Source organism: Semicossyphus pulcher, unplaced genomic scaffold (assembly GCF_022749685.1).
Source record: "Semicossyphus pulcher isolate SPU_LCO1_2020_fin unplaced genomic scaffold, fSemPul1.0.p SCAF_11, whole genome shotgun sequence".
Taxonomy (NCBI): Eukaryota; Metazoa; Chordata; class Actinopteri; order Labriformes; family Labridae; genus Semicossyphus; species Semicossyphus pulcher.
The window spans coordinates 16472908-16494869 of NW_027211615.1; the positions used below are offsets into that span (position 1 = coordinate 16472908).

Here is a 21962-nt window from a genome sequence, read left to right on the forward strand (position 1 = left end):
CAGGCCTCATAAATCACAAAGTCAGTCCCACCAATGATTTCACCTCCGCGCTGTAGACATCATGTGACGGGGGAGTGGTTGACAGTCAGGAAATACACCGCTGCTACAAGTCACAAGGAAGGTAAAGTTTAAACTTTTACACTGCTGTGCTTAACATACAGAGACGGTTCACAGTACAGACACATGACACGATAAACACTTTGTTATGACGCCGTTTTTATCTTTAGGAAAAGTTCAAAGTATTTGTTCTTCGGAAAACGAGAGAGTAACATCTGCAAATTGTGCTCCGACTCTGATTGTGACTTAATGACTTCTCCACCAGCTGCATGTTGGAGTCTACAGTTAAATAAAGTTCATATTTTTATAAAGTGAACCCACATAATGGCTTACAAGTAAACAATCTTTGCAGCCTTCTTGTTGTCATTGCAAAGCTCCTGTGATTTCCGCATGTTCCGCTGACAGTTTAAGTAGGTTAAAGGGACAGATACACACTCGCATACGGACACACAGGAGTGGTTAAACAAGTTTGACTGAAGCGAAAACCATGATTCAAAGTAACATGTCATTAGCGTTACTCCAACACATTACACTAAGTAGTGCCGAACAGCCTTCATTAGCGAGTTTCTTAGCAGATGGTTATTTGCATACTGCTCATGGTTTCAGTCCTCTTGAGTCAAAGTGCAGGAAGTCTGTCAGACTGGCCTACTGTACGCATTCCTGACCCAACCCTGCTGCTTATTAGGCTGTATAGTAGATAAGAGTGAATCAGAGCAAATGCTCCATTAAAAACGCATCATTTTAATGGACAAACTTAAAAGTGCCATACTGCAAATGCCTTGCACCCTTCTTCACGCTTGACGGAAGAGGCACGGTGCATGCAGTGCGCGCGCACACTCACGCCGAGTTAAAGTTGTAGCATTACATCAAGCCTTTTTATCAAGCATTTAAGCATAATTTAAGCGTTATCGGCGCGAAATATCGACATATACAAAAATGACATATTGGCTTATGCCAGTTTATCAATACATAAAGTAAATATTTCAATTTCAAATGTTTAGTCATGTTTAGGCCGCTATTTCAACTATGTCTCAATTACATTAAGCTTAATGATCTAACAGGTTACAAGCTGTTATTGTAATATTAAACTTGCTATACCACTTAGTTTTTTAGTTTCAGCTTGGCCTTAGTTTTGGCTAACTGCACTCTTAATCACATGATGTGAGACTATACTCAGATCAGTGGGAGGTGCTTTCTGCTTGTTCTCCAATTTGTAAGCATCATTGAATGTTTAATTTCCTGTTGAACACAAATATTTAGACACAGCATATTTGTGGGATTAAACTTGTGACTAATTATTATTATGAGTTTATGAGTCTTCATGGAGACAACAATCTTGTGACTTTGTTTTTTTTTGCAGGGGAGAGGACTGTATACAGCAATTTCGGTTATATCATACTATCATTTATTGCTTCTGATAAATATGTCAGACAGGAACACACTGATATAACCTCGGTAAATATGGTGGTGACATCTTTATTTGACTCATGAACACATAAAGTGACCGAGTATGTTGTTGTGTGTCCTCACAGCTCTCCATCATGGCGTACCAGGCGGGGATTCTTCAGGAGCCCAGTGCTTTGGTTCACAGCATCAGCTCCAACATCCAGAAGATCACACTGCTGAGTAATACAAACACACGAACATTCAGATTAAACCCACAGTAGTGACTCAAGTTTGTAAATCATCCTGGACTCACAGAGATGCATCATTACAGATAAATAATGTCTGTTCTCGTTCTTCCTCTCCAGCGTCTGAGCTGCAGAGGGCAGTTTCTCTGCTGGGAGGCGAGCAGGACAGCAGCCAGCTACGACAGACGCTGTGAGTTCTGGGGGGCTGTGTGGCATATGCAGAATTAAGAAACAGTTTAAAAAACCTTTGAACCATGCATGTAAGAAAAATGTCAAATAATCGATCTAAAATGGCATATTGGGTCGATACTGAAATGCATTTTAAAGCTAATCAGCTTTTGGCAACAGGACAAATCAACTGCTAATTATCTGAAAGCAGGTTCTGATGATATGAGTCTACCACATCTTTCAGCAATTTGTCTTAATAATGTCTGGCCAAAGTTTCTGTACTTTCACAAAATGAAATAAAAATCTATTTGTTTACCAGGCAACAGAAACAGCAGCAAGGCAACCAGCTAGCGAAGGAGACAGACAGACTGATGAAGGCTTTCAGTGGACTTCCTGTTGGGCCTGATCAGGTGCTGAACACTTTCTGTCTTGTAATTCCTGGTAAATTCTTTATGCTAATCTGGTACCAGAGTGTTTAATATGTGGCCTTTCTGTTAACATCTTTACTTTATGTGTGTTTCAGCGACAGAGAAAGATCCAGAAAGAGCGTCTGTTGAATGACTTCTCGGCCGCCCTGAACAGCTTCCAAAACATCCAGCGGCAGGCGGCTAACAAAGAGAGAGAGTTTGTGGCCAGAGTGAGAGCCAGCTCCAGGGTGTCGGTGAGTAACTGCTGAACCTGTAAGGTCACAATGCCAGGGTGTAGACCGTTTTACACGTCATTTTCATTTTTACACGCTTCTTCTGCACAAAAAGGAGCAATCATCGGCTGTCTGCTTCAGTCAGACTGTTTTAATGAGAAGTGGTGATGATTATATAAAAGTTATTGCGGTAAAAACCAACACTGCTGCTGCAAATAAGGCAAGAGAGGAATGCTGCAGAAATGTATTATTTTAATACATACATTAATGTATTTATTTCACCATACAAAATGCTGTCAGTGCCTCCCACAAGCTGAAACTGAAACATAACCTGGTCCCGACTAGGTTACTATAGTGATCTAGCCAGGTTAAAAGAGACCCGGCTTACGCTCTAATCTCGCTTCATAGCACACCCCTCTGATACATCATAGAAACTCCAAAGGCTGCATTTTAAACTGCATCTTAAAAGTTTGACTTTTTTTGTGTCTTTTGAGTAATATTTATTATTGTCATCCAGTTATTTTCATGACATTTACTTTTAAAATTGTATGCAGGGCAATGTCTGTTGAGCTTTGTATTTTTCGGTTTTGGTTTCTCCTCTTTAAGTTTCACATACTGTCGCTCTAACATAACTGTGCCACATACTGTGTCTTTGTATTGTGACTGTTGTAGACACGTGAGACAGCCTGCTTTCTTGGCAACTCTGTCAACTCTACCTCACTGCACAGAAAAGTATTGTTTGTTTATGCTGATAAGCGGTTGAAAAAATATTGGCCGGGGAATCAAAAGCTACAGGTTTTATTTGCTCTATGTCCCTATGCAAATACACGTCCTGTTCTGTACTTACAGCAAAAATATATTTCATGAGGTTATCAGTCATGGGCATTTAAGGTTTTAAAGCACAACGTAGACATAATAACAATAAAGAATGTCCTCTGCGGTGTATTTGAAGTACAAGCACAGAGTGTTTATCTGAACTTCTTTTTTTCCTTTAACAGGGAGGACAGCCTGACGACAGCTTTGGAAATGTGTCGCCTTTCCCCAGGTAGCTTTTCCATTATGATCATTAAAATAATTTCTGTATTATTACTGTTTTTTCATCTCATTAATCTCATTTCCTCCTGCAGTGACTCTCAGATGCAGGCTCAGGATGAGGCCATCACTGAAGAAGACCTACAGTTGATCCAGGAGAGAGAGTCATCCATCAGGCAGTTGGAGGTAAAGTACATGACCATTAACATGCACAGTATCTCAGCAGCTCTTGTGCGCTTGTTGTTCATCGTGAAGTTACGTGAACCATCCGTCTTTACCTTGTGTGATTCAGAGTGACATCACAGATATCAATGACATCTTCAAGGACCTGGGGATGATGGTGCACGAGCAGGGAGACATGATCGGTGAGCTTTTTGTCACCTGCTAGAAGATCACTTCTGTTCACGTCTGTTCCTCTAATTATGTTACACCTGAACTGCTTAATTATGTAATAACAGGTGAAATAAAGTTTGTAGGTTTGTACCATAGACTGTATCAAAAGATGGATGACATGACAGCTCCCTAAAAGTGAACTCAAAACATTTTGAGCGCCCCCTGCTGACATACTGGCTGCAGTATAGGTTATAGAGCCCGCCTCCTCCATGTTAACAGATGGGACATTAGTCAAACTATAAAATCAAAATACACGTCAAATAAATGTTTCTGTCATTAGTTAGTTCTTGTGCCGATTTATATCCAAGTGATCATTTTTCTGACAATTTTATTTTTAATTAGTTATTTGATGCTGTAAAAAGGATGATTGACAGCTCTGTTGACAAATACGGCTCCTGCAGCCGATCTGTTCCGGATTAGCAGAGTAGAGGAGGAACGGCGAGAGGAGACGTAACTAAAACAATCACTACAGTCATTGTAGTTTAAATATCTGTGAACGTCTGCTTCAGACCAACACAAGAAGCTGCTCTGCTGTTAAATACGCGTGTTAAATAAGTGTTTGTTTTGGTTAGCGGAAGTGGTACCCGCCGATCTCTACTTCACAGCTCTGGCTCCAAATGACATCACCATCGCAAGATGGCAGCGGGGGGGAGTTTGGCTTCACTTTTGCACAATGAGAGTAGATGGAGACGCTTGTCCATCTTTATACAGTCATTGATTTGTATCACATGTGCTCCCCATTCGAGTTGTTACAATACCCATACCAGTATAGGAGAGGCCTCTGATACTGTCTAACATGCAGCATTGTGTATCAGCAAGCATGCCATTCAATGCACAGATCAGATACCATAATTTATTAGTCCAACAGATTGACTTGTGTGTTCTTTTCCAAAAACAGTAGCTTTCAGAGTGTTAATATTGATCATTGCTGCCACTTGCAACTACTGTTATACAGCAGCTAATAAGAAACGTGTGCTGCTAGCAAAGAGTGTAACATTATCAAAAGCTAGCAAAATGTCAGCAGTCTGTGTTGTCCAGTTACACATTTTACAGCTTTAAATGTCATTTAAGTTCAGATAATTAAAACCATTAAAAACATATATTAAACAGTTTCAGGTTGAAAATTTGTGTTCATTAGACTCTACAGCAGACACAGGAAGTTAGGAGAGGCTGCTAGCCAAGCTACCGCTAATGTTAGCTCAGCTTGTTTTCGGGTTAGTATTTCTTCAGCGAACACAACCAGGCTTTAAAACAATGATAGCAATCATATCACATCCATACAGGGTTAGCATTAAAGACAATAGCTGTCTAAATCTAAGTATATTTTTTTATTACACAAGTATTGGGGGTACTCGGCTTAAACCAGTGCTAAAGTCTAGGTATCAGAACAGTATTGGGAAGGAAAAATTGGTGTCTTTCCCCCTGCTTCATGTAAACTTTGTGTCTTGTGTGTTCTGCAGATAGTATAGAGGCCAACGTGGAAAATGCAGACGTGAATGTCCAGAACGCCACACAGCAGCTGGCACGTGCTGCAGAATACCAGGTAATACTTGATAGAACAGAGAGGATGATGAGAAGAGAGCAAAGATGGAAACACAAACACAGGATTAAGGACAGAGGAGGAGGAGAGGAAGTCAACCGTTAGAGAAGTTAGCTGTTGGGCTAACAGTGAAATAGAAGCCAGACTGGTTGCTCTTAAAGTAGCAGAAAGTGTACGGAAGTGCTCCACCTCCTGCACATACCTCCTTGTATAATATAGGTTCTTAGTCTGTTTGCTCTCATAAACCAGGCGTAGAGAAGGGGGTGTAAAGGAGGAGACAATTAAAGAGAAGGCTGAGTCACAAAGTGTTCTGATTCATGCTGTGAGTCACTTCATACCATAAGCTAGCCTAACTAAAACAGCCAGATTCTACATCATACTTATTGCCCATAAAACAACCACCTTATTTTTTCTTTCCCACCCTCCAGCGGAGCTCCAGGAAGAAGATTTGCATCATCATGATAGTGTTGGCTGTAGCTGCTGTTATTATTGGACTCATCATCTGGGGCGCTCTCAAAAACTGAGGGCCTCTTCTTCCTCTCCTGCTACACCTCCTCTCCTGTTTAGTCATCAGAATGGACAAAGGGTGTAGGATCGTCCTTCCTCTATTCATCCTCCTCTTGTTATTTACTCATCGGGGGAGTCAGTGAGACTGTTGATCATATTTTTCAGATAACACAGTCCTTATTGACAGGACTGCAGACTCCGCTGTGAAAACAAAACTAGCGCTGGTAGCTTTATTGTTTTAATCAGTTTTTCTATCAATTATTTTTAATCATTGTTTACTCTGACTGTAAGTTTAATAATTTTAGTTCTCATCTGACTGTTAGAGGTACTAATGGTGCATTCAGTGACAGTCTTGCTGGAACCACCAGCTCTGGATGTTTAATGAGATACAGAATAGACAACCTTCTGGGTGCAATGAAGCAGCAAGTTGTTGGAGGCAGGCAAAAGAGTGAGATTAACCTTCAGATCTGTCTCTTTGCTGCGGCTGCTTTTTCTTCTTCTTTTTTTTAACAGTGTAGATATAAATAGCTCTAATTTTCTATATTTTTCAGCAATTAAACTAATGAAATAAAATAAATTTGGGAAAAATTAAAAGCCAGCATATGTCCCTAGTAAAATGTAGAAAAACTGCATCTCATAATTGCTTTTTTAATCTATTATATTTTGCATTTTAGAAATTTAGAAATAATAAAAAAAATGATTTACCTTCAAATTCATGTTAATCAAGAAATAATGTACATACTGTACCCAACATAAACATTGTGTGAGGACGATACACTCCAGCATTAACCAATCTTTCCAAATAATTACATGAATTTGTTGTTACTGTAAGTAGATGGCGTGTTTCCGTGTGACTGGACAAATAGTTTTTTGTTGGGCAGTTAAGTCAAGTAATAGTCTGAGTTGTATTTTATGGTTTGTGTTGATAAAAAGTTGAGAAGGAATGCATCCTTTTAGTGCCCTACACACTGCACGGGTGTTTTCAATCACTTTGCTGATTAAATGTTGTTACATATTGAAGGTGGTCTTAGCCACGTCAGTCTACCTGGCCCAGCACAGAGGTCTAATCAGCAGAGTTAGGTGAAAACACCTGTATGACTTGATTTTTTGCTCTACTCATCGAGCCGTTTCTGACCAGAAGAACTCTTTCATAGCTCTAAGAACAGGTTTTAAGATCGTGCAGATTTTTCTTGTGATTTTTCTCGATTATAGTTCTTATAACAACCTTAAAGGAGCCATTTTTAGCTCCTAGTTCGGAGTTGCTGCAGCATCTCGTAACGAAAGCCTTTATAAATGAACCAAAACAAGGACAAACTCTAACGTCTCCTTTCCAACTCAGTTATTCATGAAACCAGCATCACACAACAAACTGCCGGCCGTCTTTCTCACTTCAGTATTTCTGTACGCGGTGCAAATGCGAACAGAAAAATAGCCCTCGATGTATGAATGTACCGCTCAGGAAGTGTTTTTGTTTTGAAATGCCTTTTGAAAAGTGCTGATTCTCACAATTTTTCTGTGAATGACATCCTACCCAAACCAAAGTTGTAGTAGCCTAAAGAGAAGTAAATTTTAGCAAACACTAATGAATACTTGCTACAACTTTTGAACTAAAATGTAAAATGTTGGCAACACGTATATTTTTGAGTACTGCAATTTAGCTGCCTACCATGTGCATGTGAATAAATTACCTTAATGTACTTAAAGACTTAACCTGAAATGAGAAAAGTGATTTTTACTGAAAACAGAAATGATGTAATTCTTATTTTGAATTAAATTTGAATTCACCACTTTCATATTGTTTTTTTCTTTCAACACAAGGGCAACTTTAGTCTAACAAATCTTGAAGTATTTGACAACATTTTTTGGAGTGTAAATACTGTATATTGGATTTTTGTATCCCAAATACTCCGTCTTGGATTTCAACCTATTTTATGGGGTTCCTCAAGTACAACATAGCATAATTGTTACCAATACTGCAGAATTGTATTTATTAATTCATAAGTACGTTTTACACTCAAAGCAGAAGGCAGGTTCTAAGTGGGAGTCAAAAGAAAGGAGCCTTCACATATCATTCAATGTTATTTATAAGTGGCTGTTTTTTGGAAAAAACTGAATGTCATTAACCCCTTAAGTCAACATCGCAGTACTTATATGGCATTTTGAGTTGCATACTCAAGAAGTAACACAGAACATCAGGTCTGGGTTTAATGGCTTCTTTCACATTAGAAAATATGACAGATACACTGACCTTTTGGATGCTCAGATTGAGTTTAACTTTAAACCTTGCAGATAAAAGACTTTTAGTGAGTAAACCGTAGATGGAAAGGAACTTTAGGGAAGATAAATGAGTAAAGTTTTACTACCCACAGTGACAGTTTATGGTTATCTACCTCGCCCTTGACTAAGACTGAAGCTCAGTATCCACCAGTATTGGACATTAAATGTTTATTGGGGTTGAACTGAAAAACTGCATGTGTGCTAGTTTGACCTTTGCTGTGAAAAATAAAGGTTCAGAGAAGGTTTTATAACCCAGTTATCACTGAAGCAAATACAGCAAAGGCCAAATGATGTACCTGCTGAACTTTGTTTAGAGTCTGCGATTACCTATATTTAAGACTGATCAATTCTATCAGTATTGTATGTAATGTAATAGTATGTTCCTGTTCCTTGAGAAAAACAGCATGTCCATAGCTAACCGCTAACAGGAGGGAAACAAAAGCCTGCCGTCTCACAGACCTCTAAACAATGTTATTTCACTATATCTGCTAACACACAGCTTTTCCCTTATGAGTAAAAGCGCTGCTGTGCATCCCCGTGTGAATGACAAGCAGAGACTCGTGTTGTGAACTCGCTGATGTATGCCCATAATGTGCCCTTTAAATAGCAAAGACAGACTGCGCCATAGACGTTAAACTTTAGACCAGGTTTTTGTTGGTCTATGGCACAGTCGCTCTCTGCGTCCTAGAGATAGCAACGCGCCACCAGTTTGCCTAAACACACCTCATTTCAAATCCATGGCCGTTAATGGGGGCACAAGATCACTTGCTATTTACTCAACGTGGCCGCTGGGCGTGAAAATGACGACTGCGTCGGGTGGAAAATAGCAATGACACCTGTGATGTGCGCTTTGGCACTTTGTGCTGGGTGTTGGAGTTGGATTAGGATGTGGTAGTAACAGACTGCTGTGACGCAGGGAGCAGAGATGAGGAGGATGGGGAAAAGTATTAAACAAATATTACTTTGGCCGAGAAAAGCTTAACCTGGGCATCAGTAGGACAGGGAGTATTTTGGGCTTATCACACAGAACTTCATGGAAGTCCATTTCTGCCTATGTCATGAAAAAAAAGACCCTGTAAGTCAGTATAGTAAGCCTCTGTATGTGACTCAAAATAATTACTGAATGTTACATGGTACCTCTAAACTATGACCCAGTTATGAATAAATACTAACTACTACTGGCCTACCTAAAACAATTTAAAAACCAATGAGACTGTATCTCTAAATACTGACCTAGTATATCTACATAATGACCTAGTATCTCAAAATACTGACTCAGTTTATCTCAACGCTAAACATTCGCTAGAATAAATGTGTCGATTTTTTTTTTGACCTTTTGAGTTATATCTTAAGGAAAACACAGCAGAAGTTGACAAAGTCCCATTATTGTCCAGTTAGAAGAAAGTATAACAGTACTTATGAGCAGTTTTTATATTATTGAGGACCACCATTTTTGTGCTACTTAACACCTAATCTTCATTACATTTTCAGGGGACATTCCAAAATCCTATTTTTCTATATCTGGTTGCTTTAGTTCAAACTTTACAGATTAAGATTTGATATACAAAACACATTTTTAAGATAAATATGATGCAATTAAATGCCAACTTTCCCATACAATAGGATCCAATTAGCCTATTACACGCAATTATACAAAAAAGAGTTAAAAAGAAAACAAACTCTAAAGAAAAGTTACAGCCAGGCGAGTAAATGTTTTCTGTCTTAAAGGTTGATGACAAATAAAAAATGTATTGAATGACATTTCAAACATTTAAATGCAGTTTATGAAAGTTTTATTTTAGATATATTGCTCTGTTTGAGTGAATGCATTGATGCGGCTTTAATGAGACACTAATTACGGTGGCCGGCAAGGGCAAACGCACTGCAACAGCCAAAACGATTTCGATTAGAAGAAACGAGCTGCAAATTGAGAAACGATGTAAATTAAAAAAACACGTGCAAAAGTCCAAAACAAATGCAACGACAGAAACGCGCTGCAAATGAAAAAACATGCTGCAAAAAGCCAAAACAAATACGTTAACATCAAACGCGGTGCAAATACAGAAACGATGCAAAGTCAAAAACACACAAACCCAGAAAACACATGCAAAAGAAAAACGCTGCAAATACAGCCCTCACAACGGAAGTGCTCTAGGCCTGTAGGGGGCGCTCGGTGTGACAGGTTTATTATTAACGGAAGAGAGAGGGAGACGAGACTAAATGTATTACTTCTCAGACTTTCTAATGTTAGACGCTGCTGTAGCGGAGTGTCTCTGTTGGTCATGTACTACTGACAACTTTAAAACATGAGCAAAGAATTCACAACTTTTGTTGAGACACGGCTCCTGATCAACTGATAGCTTTGCTAAAGTAACCGCTGCTAATTGTAGCTTCTGTTAGCCGTGCAGCTAGCGGTTCTTTATGATTACTCTGTCCGGCTCGGCGTCAAATTGTTTAAATGGAAGATAAATATGTAAAAGGTTATTACGGTGAAAACCAACACTGCTGCTGCAAATAAGGCAAGAGAGAAATGCTGCATATGCTGATAATGTAACAACAATATGTAAATGGACTGTACTATATAGCGCTTTTCTAGTCTTTGCGACCACTCAAAGCTGCTTTTACACTACATATCACATTCACACACTGATGGCAGAGGCTGCTACGTAAAGTGCCCGGCTGTCAATCAGATAACACATTCATACCCGTTGGCTATGCCACCGGGAGCAATTTGGGGTTCAGTGTCTTGCCCAAGGACTTCGACATTTCTTACACAATAACAATGATGCACATGATTCCACTTGTATACAGGATCCACAGTTAGGTCAGATACATGAACAACTTCATGAATGAAATGCGAGGAAATAACTTTATTTGGCCAAATATAATTTAAATGAATTAATACATTTGATTTAATCTGTGATAAATACCTACAGACTAATCAATTTAAACATCTGCGGGGGGCTCTTTCATATATTAATCACTAACCGAATGCATAGACTCGAGGATGCGAAGGCATTCCGTACCAGCTACTTACTGCACGGTTTAATTCTGTGTCTTTACATGCGTAAAGTTACGGCTCGAAAACATTCCATATACATATACACATACATAACCTCAGCTGCGAATCTATATTAACCGCGGAAGATATCGTCGTTAGGACATAATTAAAGAAGGCAGCTTCGTGACACAGAAAACAGCCCCCTGGACTCTGACATCGAGGTTGATTAAGACACGGTGGGGATGGGAGATTAGCATCAGTTCGTGCCCATCTCCAGGGGGCCTAAGCGGGGGTTCGGATGGGAAATCTCACTGGTGCCGAACCCAGCAAGAAAACCACCGCCCTACTGTCTTCCCTGATCTCAAACTGAGCGGTGTTGGTCTCGGCCTGTATGGTAGCAGCCCGGCCGTAGCTTCCGCTGCGGACGAGATAACCCAAAACACCCGAACTACCTTTTGCTAGTTGAGTTAACACTAACACTTTACTGTACTCGGAGCCCGATACCGGATAGAGTCATGAAGAACCGCTAGCTGCACGGCTAACAGAAGCTACAATTAGCAGCGGTTACTTTAGCAAAGCTATCAGTTGATCAGGAGCCGTGTCTCAACAAAAGTTGTGCAATCTTTGCTCATGTTTTAAAGTTGTCAGTAGTACATGACCAACAGAGACACTCCGCTACAGCAGCGTCTAACATTAGAAAGTCTGAGAAGTAATACATTTAGTCTCGTCTCCCTCTCTCTTCCGTTAATAATAAACCTGTCACACCGAGCGCCCCCTACAGGCCTGGAGCACTTCCGTTGTGAGGGCTGTATTTGCAGCGTTTTTCTTTTGTATGTGTTTTCTGGGTTTGTGTGTTTTTGACTTTGCATCGTTTCTGTATTTGCAGCGCGTTTGATGTTAATGTATTTGTTTTGGCTTTTTGCAGCAGGTTTTTTCATTTGCAGCGCGTTTCCGTCGTTGCATTTGTTTTGGACTTTTGCATATGTTTTTTAATTTACATCGTTTCTGAACTTGCAGCTCGTTTCTTCTAATCGAAATCGTTTTGGCTGTTGCAGCGCGTTTGCCCTTGCCGGCCACCGTACCATACCATACCGCACCGTATCGTAACTAATAACTACAGGAAGCAGTTATAATGGTGAATGGTAAAATTGGAGTCACTTATTTTCTACTATTCATTTAAAATGAATCCCATTAACATGTCATGAATTCTGGTATGTTACACGTTGTCATAGTGATTGTTGCAATTCTATACATTTAAAAATAAATTGAAAAAAAAATGAGCATTCCAATTCCAGGGTTACATTTAAGATCAAAGGGGGAAAAGATCAAAGGAATTAATACCATTCTAGTGATGATGTCACAGAGCAAATGGAATGAAATTTATAAAGGCCACCACAAAGCACACATAAGCCCAGTCTTAGAAGTCACTCAGAGACAAACAGAGCAAAGAGAACACAAACTCAGTCAGAGAAGTCAAAAATACAAAGACACTCAAAGATGAACAGAGAAAATCAAACGCTTTTCCCAATGGAGGAAAACAAGGCCAAGCAAAGCAAAAAGGGCAGAAACAAAGAAAAGCAAAACAAATCTACCCAGGAGCTCTCACTCAACTTTTGCTCCTGGGACAGGAGAATTTCAGCTCTTCGCAGGCAAAATGAGAGAGCCCAGTATCCGGAGGATAAACCTGTCTTTCAGTCATATGTCAAAGATAGGAACATCCGGACAAAGACCCAGGATAAAGAATATATCCCAAAAAAGAGCAGGGGAGAAAAGCAGGCCGAGCCTGAGCCCAGGTATCGCATCCTGCAAAGGAAACCTGATGCTACACAACAGGTTGCTGCAACTGCAGTTAATCTTCAGGCCAGTGCAACTGCAGGAAAACATCAGGAAAAAGGCCACCTGAACACCAAGCAGGCAAAGACTGGGCCAAAATATCGGATCTTCCGAAGGACACCTGATGCTGCACAGCAGGCTAGAGCAACTGCAGTTAATCTTCAGGCCAGGGCACCCACAGGCAAATACCAGCCGGCTACAGCATCTGCAAATATTAATCAGCAGACTGCTGCAGTAAAAGAAGCTCTAGAGCCCTCAGGTGCTACACAGCAGGCTTGTACACCTGATGAAATGACAAGGGGCCCCGTGGTGAGGAGAAAGCTCTGGATAGCACCCAAACCATACCGTACCCCTTTGAGAGAAGATCAAAGAGAGGATCGTAACAGCTATCAGAGGGGTCCTGTCAAAGAAAAACGGCTCTGGACACCACCACCACCTTACCGTACACCTATCAAAGAACATCAAGGTGCGGTAAATTCTGCAGGCAAACACACTACTCAGCCAGCACCTAAAATCCCAGAGTTGATGAAGCTGGATCTCGGGGATTTCACATCAACATCTGACCGTGAGAAAGCGCAGACCACCGAGCTCAAGAAAGACAATGAGACTCTAGAAGCTCTGTTGAAGAAGATAATGGACACACCAGCCAAGGCCTGTAATCTGACTCCACCAAAGCCGGGAATGATTTATGTTCATGAGCTTGAGCTTGAGCAGTGCAAAATCATAGAAATGGAGATGGCCGCAAAGCTCATGAAGAACGATGAAGCTTTAGCGGCAGAGGTGGAGAAGCAAAAAGAAGCTCTCCAAAAGAACGATAAACAGACCACCGAGCCCAAGAGAGACAATGAGACTCTAGAAGCTCTGTTGAAGAAGATAATGGACACACCAGCCAAGGCCTGTAATCTGACTCCACCAAAGCCGGGAATTATTTATGTTCATGAGCTTGAGCTTGAGCAGTGCAAAAACATAGAAATGGAGATGGCCGCAAAGCTCGTGAAGAACGATGAAGCTTTAGTGGCAGAGGTGGAGAAGCAAAAAGAAGCTCTCCAAAAGAACGATAAACAGGATGAGGCTAAGCTGACGAATGACATAAAGATCCCGGACCTGAAGCTTCAGCTGTTTCAGAATAGGATAAATAAGTCTGAGGCTCTTCAGAAGGTCCTGAAAATAGAGGAAGATCTCCAGAGGCAAAAGGAGAGTCACCTCGAACTGGAACTGTGTCTGGAGCAGCAGAAAGAAAAAAACAGCAAGCTGAAGGCTGCACTGACCAAGAGACTAGAAGATCTGGAGAATGAACGGCTGCAGTGGAAGGAGGAGAAGTCCAACTTCCTCCAGTGCCTCAGCAAAGTCCATCAAATCATGAAGGACAAGGATGAAGCTCTGGAGCGACAATCTGACAAGATTGCTGATCTGGAGGAGAAGAAGTCAAAAAGGCCATCAAGTAAAGAGGGGGAATCTTCTTCTTCTTGTCGTCCCAGCTAACCCTCCAGCTTCCTGACTCCTTCTACCCCAAACCCCTTCTACCCCAACTCTCCCTATCCCAGGGGTCTCCAACCCTGCTCCTGGAGAGCTACCTTCCTTCACCTCAAGGTAGCTCTCCAGGAGCAGGGTTGAAGACACCTTCCCTATCCCCAATTAGGCCTCTTTTATTGCTGTCTCAGCCATCCTTGTGGAGGGGATCTCTCTTTGAATTGTCTCTACCAAGGTTTCTTCCCTCTTGGGGAGTTTTTCCTTGTCTTCATAGAGAGTGTGGGTTGGACATGCAATGTCTCAAAGGGCCTGTAAAGCCCTCTGAGACATTGTGTGTAGCTTTGAGCAATAACAAAAATCTAACTTCTTCCAATAATAATAATAATAATAACAAAGATACATTATTATTATTATTATTATTATTACCATGTGTGGGTTCTCTCCGGGTGCTCCGGCCTCTCCCACAGTCAACAACAAAAATAAATTTTAAAAGGAAAATACAAATTCTCAATCTGAATGCATATTCTCCATAGTTGTCTCTAAGTTTCTCTACAGGAAACATTTACTTTATAAGATAAAGTGTTCCGGTATTAGGATATGTTTTTACAATAGTGTCCTATCTAATGGTGTGGTCGTTCTATCTAAATATGATCAAAATATTTATTTTACAATTATCTAACTTCGGTTTTAAATTATGAATTAGCAATTTTGCCCTTTACTTTCACAATTTCTTAGCAACAACAGTAATTAATTTCTAATAAACTCATTGTAAAACATTAACTTATTTAATCTGTCATTTGTAAGTTGAAAGATGTAAGTTGTCATTCTTCTGTCTCAGTACTCATTAGATTTTTGAGTAACTAACTTATTATTTTGAGAAGTGTCTCTTTATGTTGTTATATTAAGTAAATACTTGGAGATACTAGGTCATTATTTCCAGAAAGTATCTCACTATAATGACTTTTTTCATTACACTGGCAGAGAGTGGCCTCCACAGTGGAATCAAGTTGCTGCAAAGAGTTAAGAGGGATTTTGTTTCCAAAAACGAAGCGTCACATATGTAGATGATGAGAAAACTTGGACTGCAGAATTACTGCAAAGTCAGCATTTTGTTTTTGGTTTGGGTTGGCAAGAGACAGAGGAACAATTTAGGATGTGTTTCTGTTGTCTGTGTCATTTTTTTGCTCCCTAATTTAATATAAATGCTTGATAAATATCCACCAGATGGGACTCAAGCCTGTACTTTTAGGTGCTAGTCACATGTTGTCACATGTCTCCTTTCTTTCTCCCTTCCTTCCCTAGTTCATTATGTCTTCACAGCATAATTTGTATGGGGTATAAAAGTTTTTTTCTTGCTGGAAAATATAAGCAGATTAAATGGAGAAATAACACATCTAGGCAAAGACAAAGCTTACTGAAGTCAGGTCTTTAAGCTATTAGAAAACGGATCAGAGGATATAGAACATTTCTCACATTTGTTTTCTTTCCATTTGAAACCTAAAAGTACCTCTTCTGCAAATATGCCATTATAAAAGCGAAGGCAACTCTGTGGGGCAAAGACACAAGGTTATGTACTGATTCAATCTTGTTTTAAACTACTTTGTGGGCAATTTGAGTCCCCAGGATGACTAGCAATTACATTAGCAGAGCTAACCCTAACCCTAACCCAAAATTATTAAGGTGAAGTGAACTCAGTTAAATTTTTTTGTGTAGTCTAAGATATATTGCCATTTTAGTGGTGGGTTGTTTAAATTTCGTAAATGTGACAGTTATCTGAGCAGACAGTTGTAAACAGTGAAATAAAATGTAAACGATTGTTATCTGAAACTCTCAAGCACTTCTGATAATTTTATACTTCCTGAAAGTTTCAACTATGAAAGAAATTTTTTTAGAGTTAAAGAGTTAAAAGAAAAGTCTGTCTTTGCATTTTAGTGGCAGCTCAAAATATGTAATTATTAGTGCCAGCAGGAGGCAGTGCTGTACTGCTTACTATAACCCTTATGAGTGTCCTCAACATAACCCTGTGTAATTTCATTACCTTGTATTGGCATTAGTATAGGTACAATAATAGATTATCCACACAGTACACTGTCATTGCCAACAATTTTTGGTTGTAAATTAAAGGTGAAAACTAGTTATTACAATAATATCTGGTGATAGAGTAAAACCAAGCTCTACTAAACTCCATTCGAAATGTATCACAGCGCATCACTTAAAGCTTTGATCTCTCCCGAGTGAGATGTATCCGGTTGGATCCATGTTAATTAGCTTAGATCAAAGTCCAGACTGTCCTTCAGAGTATCTGCTCAGTTTCAAACCCTCCAGCAGCCATCATGCAGAAGTGTCCTTGAGTTACACAATGAACCCCTATCTGCTCTGGGCGCAGATCAGTTAATTAACATCATCATCATCATCAGATAAAGTAGTAATGTCTTCAGTGTAGTACATTATTTTTTCAGCTCAAATTCAGTTAGCATTAGCCGTGTATTTGACCTACCATCCTCTCCTCTCCTGTCCTCTCACCCTACTCTCATCTCTCCTATCTCCTGTCCTTTCCTCTCTATTACAGCACATCTACAGTGCTATATCTATGACAGCAGGTGCTTTCACACCGCTCTCTCTCTCTCTCTCTCTGGACAATCATTATAATAGGAACCCATTTTGCCTTAGAGGCATTCTGATTTACCATTCATTTCAAAACGTTATTAAACTTAGTAAAGCTCTAGAGCGTATTATCCCAAATGTGCAGGGTTGCTAAGTCAGTTAATATTTTGATTGTGTCGTTACATATTGGTATCAAGATTTAATCAGATGTATGTTCATCAGAAAATCATTAAATCTTGTGAAATTTTTTATTTAGTATATGTTGCATTTTTAACACCAGCTCCAAAGCAGTAGTGTCCTTGAAGAAACACAGTATCAACACTTAAATGCATTTTCCACCTCAAGTCTGCAGGTCTGACCAATGCAACAAATAGTTAAACTATTAAAATCAGTGTAAATGAGCCTTTTTGGTGTTGACATAATTAAATCTTACCTGTAACGGAGCATCTGAATCTCCATCAGACATCCCTGACTTGAAATCCTCAGGTCTAGTCCAGAGCCCCAGAAGGCCGCATTCCTCCGAGCAGCCCAGGAATGTAAACTTTTCTTTGGAGTCCAGCTCCGGTCCAGCAGGAGGAATGCAGAGAGTGTGCTGTTAAACTGTCATCTCTGAGGTGTACTGAAAAGAAATATTCAGACAGAAAAAAAGTCATAAATAAAGATGTGGTAGAGCTGGCACTGGCGGTATGACAACTGGCATTAGAACAGAAAAACACGCTGGTGGGTTTTTAGATTTAGAGGCCTCTGTGTATTCTGGTAAATATTGATGTTTTTCTGAAGAGGAAGTAGCTCTCAGGTATGTGACAGGATGTTCCGCACTAAGAGGAAACCGCTGGACTCACCTGCTGTGTCAAAGTTAAAATCTCAGGCCTACACACTGAAGACACCTTTAGTACACCTGTGCAGAACTGTTTATTCCCTCTGCACTTAAAAACAAATAACTAACATCAAATAAGCCCAGATATTTTTTTATAACGTGGACAGCCTCTTATATTTCAGCTACAGCGGGTAAGTTAATATGCTGGTGGGAGCTACAGGTAAATACCTAAAAAATAATACTTCAATAACAAGAAACCAGTGCATGCAGCATGCTCATGTTTATCAAAGTGGCTGGATTTTCACACCAAAGACACCAAAAGGACAAGAAAGTCAAAACATTTATTTTTGACACTCTCAATCCACCGCTGTTTAGTGTGCATACCCTGCCCAATGAATCTTTTGATATCAAGTAGTGTGTCACCAAACTCAAGTCTCAGACTTGGACTCGAGTAGCACATAAATGTGACTTGCGACTCAACTCGGACTCTAGATTTGGGACTTGTGCACAATCTTTAAATTCTTCAGTTTTTGCCGCATTAATATTACGCGCTGAATGTCAATCCCTCCCATCACGCGTAACCTTCCGCATCTGGCGCCCGAGCAGCCACACTCCACAGATGACACCATGGCGAGCTGCAGCTGCTACAGTGCCATTTGTCATATCTTTCTGCTTTAATAACTTTCAAAGCAAGAGAATCTCCAAATGCCACGTCTGCGGCTTCAACATAAAAGCTGCCGGATCAACCACATCCAACTTGATCAGGCACCTGAAAATGCACCTAGATAGCTGCAAGCTCAGCTGTGTCAGCTATTTAAAGTTAGCTCGCTACTTACGTTAGTTTTGTGGGAGGTTAACTTTTATTATTAAGTAAGCATTTATCAATCATTTTTATAAACATTGGATCATGTATAATATGAAAGAGGCCACTCATAAATACAGAAAAGAGAAGGCGAACAGAGAATTTGCAGTGCACTGCAGTGTCCCTCAAGTCCACATAGATTATTTCAGAATCAGAAATACTTTATTGATCCCGGGGTTGAAACTTAGCTTCCTTTAGACCATTGTTTTGAATTGAGCTCTTAGTACGGCACTATTTTGGTTCACAACTCTCATCAACAGTGTTTCCAGGCAACTGTTCCCACTGCAACCTTCCCTTTTAGCACCAAACAGCAGGCAGACAAAATTAGCAACTTTCTTGAGGACATAGCAGAGCATTTGGCATCCAGTAATTCAGTTAGTTTCCCCAAGATTTGGTGGAGAATAAACAGAGCTGTAATCAGACTTGTTTTCTCCAGATTGCCAGAAACAATATGTAAAAGTAATGCTGATGTTTGATAGCATCTGCTAGCGTAATGGGGCAACTGGCTATCACGACATGAACTTTTAAAGGTAATAATATTTCAGTGCTGTGTTTACAATTCGTTGCATTGCACTCAGGTGGCCAAAAATAGCTTTTAGCAGGTTTGAGTCATCTCAAAACACCTGGAAGACTACAATAAAGGTCTTTCTGATTACCACTAGATAGCTATTACAGATGAATTAGATTCGTCCAGGTTGAGCCTGTTATGGTTGTAGTCTTGTAGCTGTACTGTTTTTAACTCTTGCTTCTTGTTACTGTCTTGTAGCGTGCAGCATTTCGAACCTTTAAACGTCTCCCACCTATATCAGTACATTTCCATGAGTCTGGGTGGGTTCTTCTCCAAGGTCTATCCTCGCCTATATCTTCGTTCTCCTGTACTCTGTTTACATTGTGTTCCTACAGCTACTTGTTCCTTGTGGTTTACATTCTGACCTTTAAACACAGACTTGTATCTTAGCTCTGAGCTCGTAATGAAAGGTGATTTGTGTTAACAATTTCCTGAACTCTTACGTCTCTCATCCTGCAGACCTCTCTGGTTACAGCTCCGTTTGATTTATTCATTTTTCACAAAGGGGGGAAAGTAGGACAGGCCCTCATCAGCCTCCACCTCAAATATGTTTTGCTTCATCTTTTGTGAGCAAGTTAAATACCATCCTGGTTTGCTCACCACAAATCATCTCTTATATGTGTAGGGGCTGTTTGCACAGAGGAATGTAACCAGGAGGAAACATGCAGGAAGACAAACTATGGTGACCTTGTGAGAGGCTTCAGACGTCATAACACGCAGCCGCCTGGCCGTTGGTGGGAATGAAGAATGAAGGATGGAGGTAGGGATGGAGAGAAAGCCGGGCGGTAATTGAGAAATGAGTGCGCGTCTCCTAGGTGGCCGTGCCGCCGCTCTGGAAGGATGTGGGCACCGGTCAGACCACACACACAAACAGAGAGACACACTGGTAGCAAGGCCACACTGAGCTTCAGCACTAGTTATTGTTACACTCTGGGTCTTCTCCACGGTGGGACCAGAGGAATTACAGTCTGTGTTACTATGCTGGTATTTGATTTTTGGTTTCTATAATGGTGGGTAATAAATTGTGGGTGTTTGTCATGGAGGGACCAGAGGAATCTGACTATGGGTTAGGAGTTCCTGTTGAACTACAGTTACACTTTGAGGATCTGAATGAAGCAGGAAAAACATGCCAGCAGAGTGAAGCTTAATGGCTTTCTTTCCAGGCTGCATATTTTTGGTAATAAGGGAACCAAATCTACATCATTTTCTGTGTTTGTTGTTCTTCCATGGTGATAGCTACCAACAAAAAGTACATGTAATGGAAAACAGAATAAGCTAGAAATAAGGGGAGTTGCTGTACAAAACATAAACTCTCATAGTCCATGTAGATTCATATGATTTAAAAAATCTTAAGAGTCAAAGTCACTGATGCAGATGAGCAGATCTATGGAGCAGTTGTGTACAGTAAATCCATTGCTGTGTGATATGATGCTTTTATACGCGTCAAATACATTTTTCTCAAACATGGTTTCTGTCATTATAGTTAGTTCTTATCATGCTGATTTACGTCCAAGTGTTCATTTTTCTGACAAGAAAATATTTTATTTGATTCTCTAAAAATGATGATTGACAGCTCTGTTGACAAATACGGCTCCTGCAGCCGATCTGTTCCTGATTAGCAGAGTAGAGGAGGAACGGTGAGATGAGACACAACCAAAACAATCACTACAGTCATTGAAGTTTCCATATCTGTGAACGTCTGCTTCAGACCAACACAAAGAAGCTGTTCTGCTGTTAAATACGCTGACGTGCGGGATCCTTGCTGTTTTTTTCGGTAAGTTAAATGTGTGTTCTTGTTGGCGGAAGTGGCTACAGCGGTATACAGTACAGCAATGACAGAAACAAGCTGCAAAAGAAAAAAACTGTCTGTAAAAAGCCATATATTAGTGTAAGCTCTAGACCTGGAAATTGTTCCCTCGAAAAAACGTATGAGTATGGGTGTCAGTGACCGCCAGAATTATCTTCTCCTCCGCCGTTGTTGTTGACAAAGTTGAAATTAGAAGTCCCGCCCCTTCTTGATTTTGATTGGTTGGTGAGGGAGGAAGTGACATTGATGTGCGTGGCGGCGTTCAAAAAGTGGAACTATTTTCAACTGAGCACAGCGACAAAAAACAGCTGACGCTGAGGCTGTTTTTGCACTGAGAACACTGAGCGCTGATAGAAAATCAGCCCTGCCATCTTATGTATAATTTACTTACTTTAATATAACATCAAGCTAATCTTCTTCATCAGGACAATGTCAGAGTTGTTGGATCAGATCAGATTAACAGCAATGGCTGCATGAGGAAACAACTCGGCACCTTTCAACACATTTCAATCCAAAAATACCTAAACCCTGACTGGTGCGTATATTACATCACCTTTTATCAACTAAGCGCTGCCCACCTAAAAGGTCAAGATTGGATTCAGTTAAAAGGTCTTCAGGAACTTTAAAAATATTAGTATAGTATAAGTATAGGAGTGATAATAGTACATTTAAGTAGCACAGTTACAGATTTTTAAGACTTACCGGACAACACCAAACAAGCAGGAATGCACGCCCTTTATTTACAGATCCGGCCT

General features: G+C 40.2%; 1 protein-coding gene across 1 annotated transcript; it reads left to right on the forward strand.

The window, feature by feature from the left end:
- The first annotated feature begins 95 nt into the window (after positions 1–95).
- Positions 96–7748, forward strand: stx7l (syntaxin 7-like). Its single transcript, XM_069656294.1, has 10 exons — positions 96–121; positions 1590–1683; positions 1809–1878; positions 2176–2266; positions 2380–2517; positions 3495–3541; positions 3624–3714; positions 3821–3893; positions 5382–5464; positions 5890–7748. Exons 2-10 carry the CDS (start codon positions 1599–1601, stop codon positions 5983–5985), a joined length of 774 nt encoding a protein of 257 aa, XP_069512395.1. The 5' UTR covers positions 96–121; positions 1590–1598; the 3' UTR covers positions 5986–7748.
- The last annotated feature ends 14214 nt before the right edge of the window (positions 7749–21962 follow it).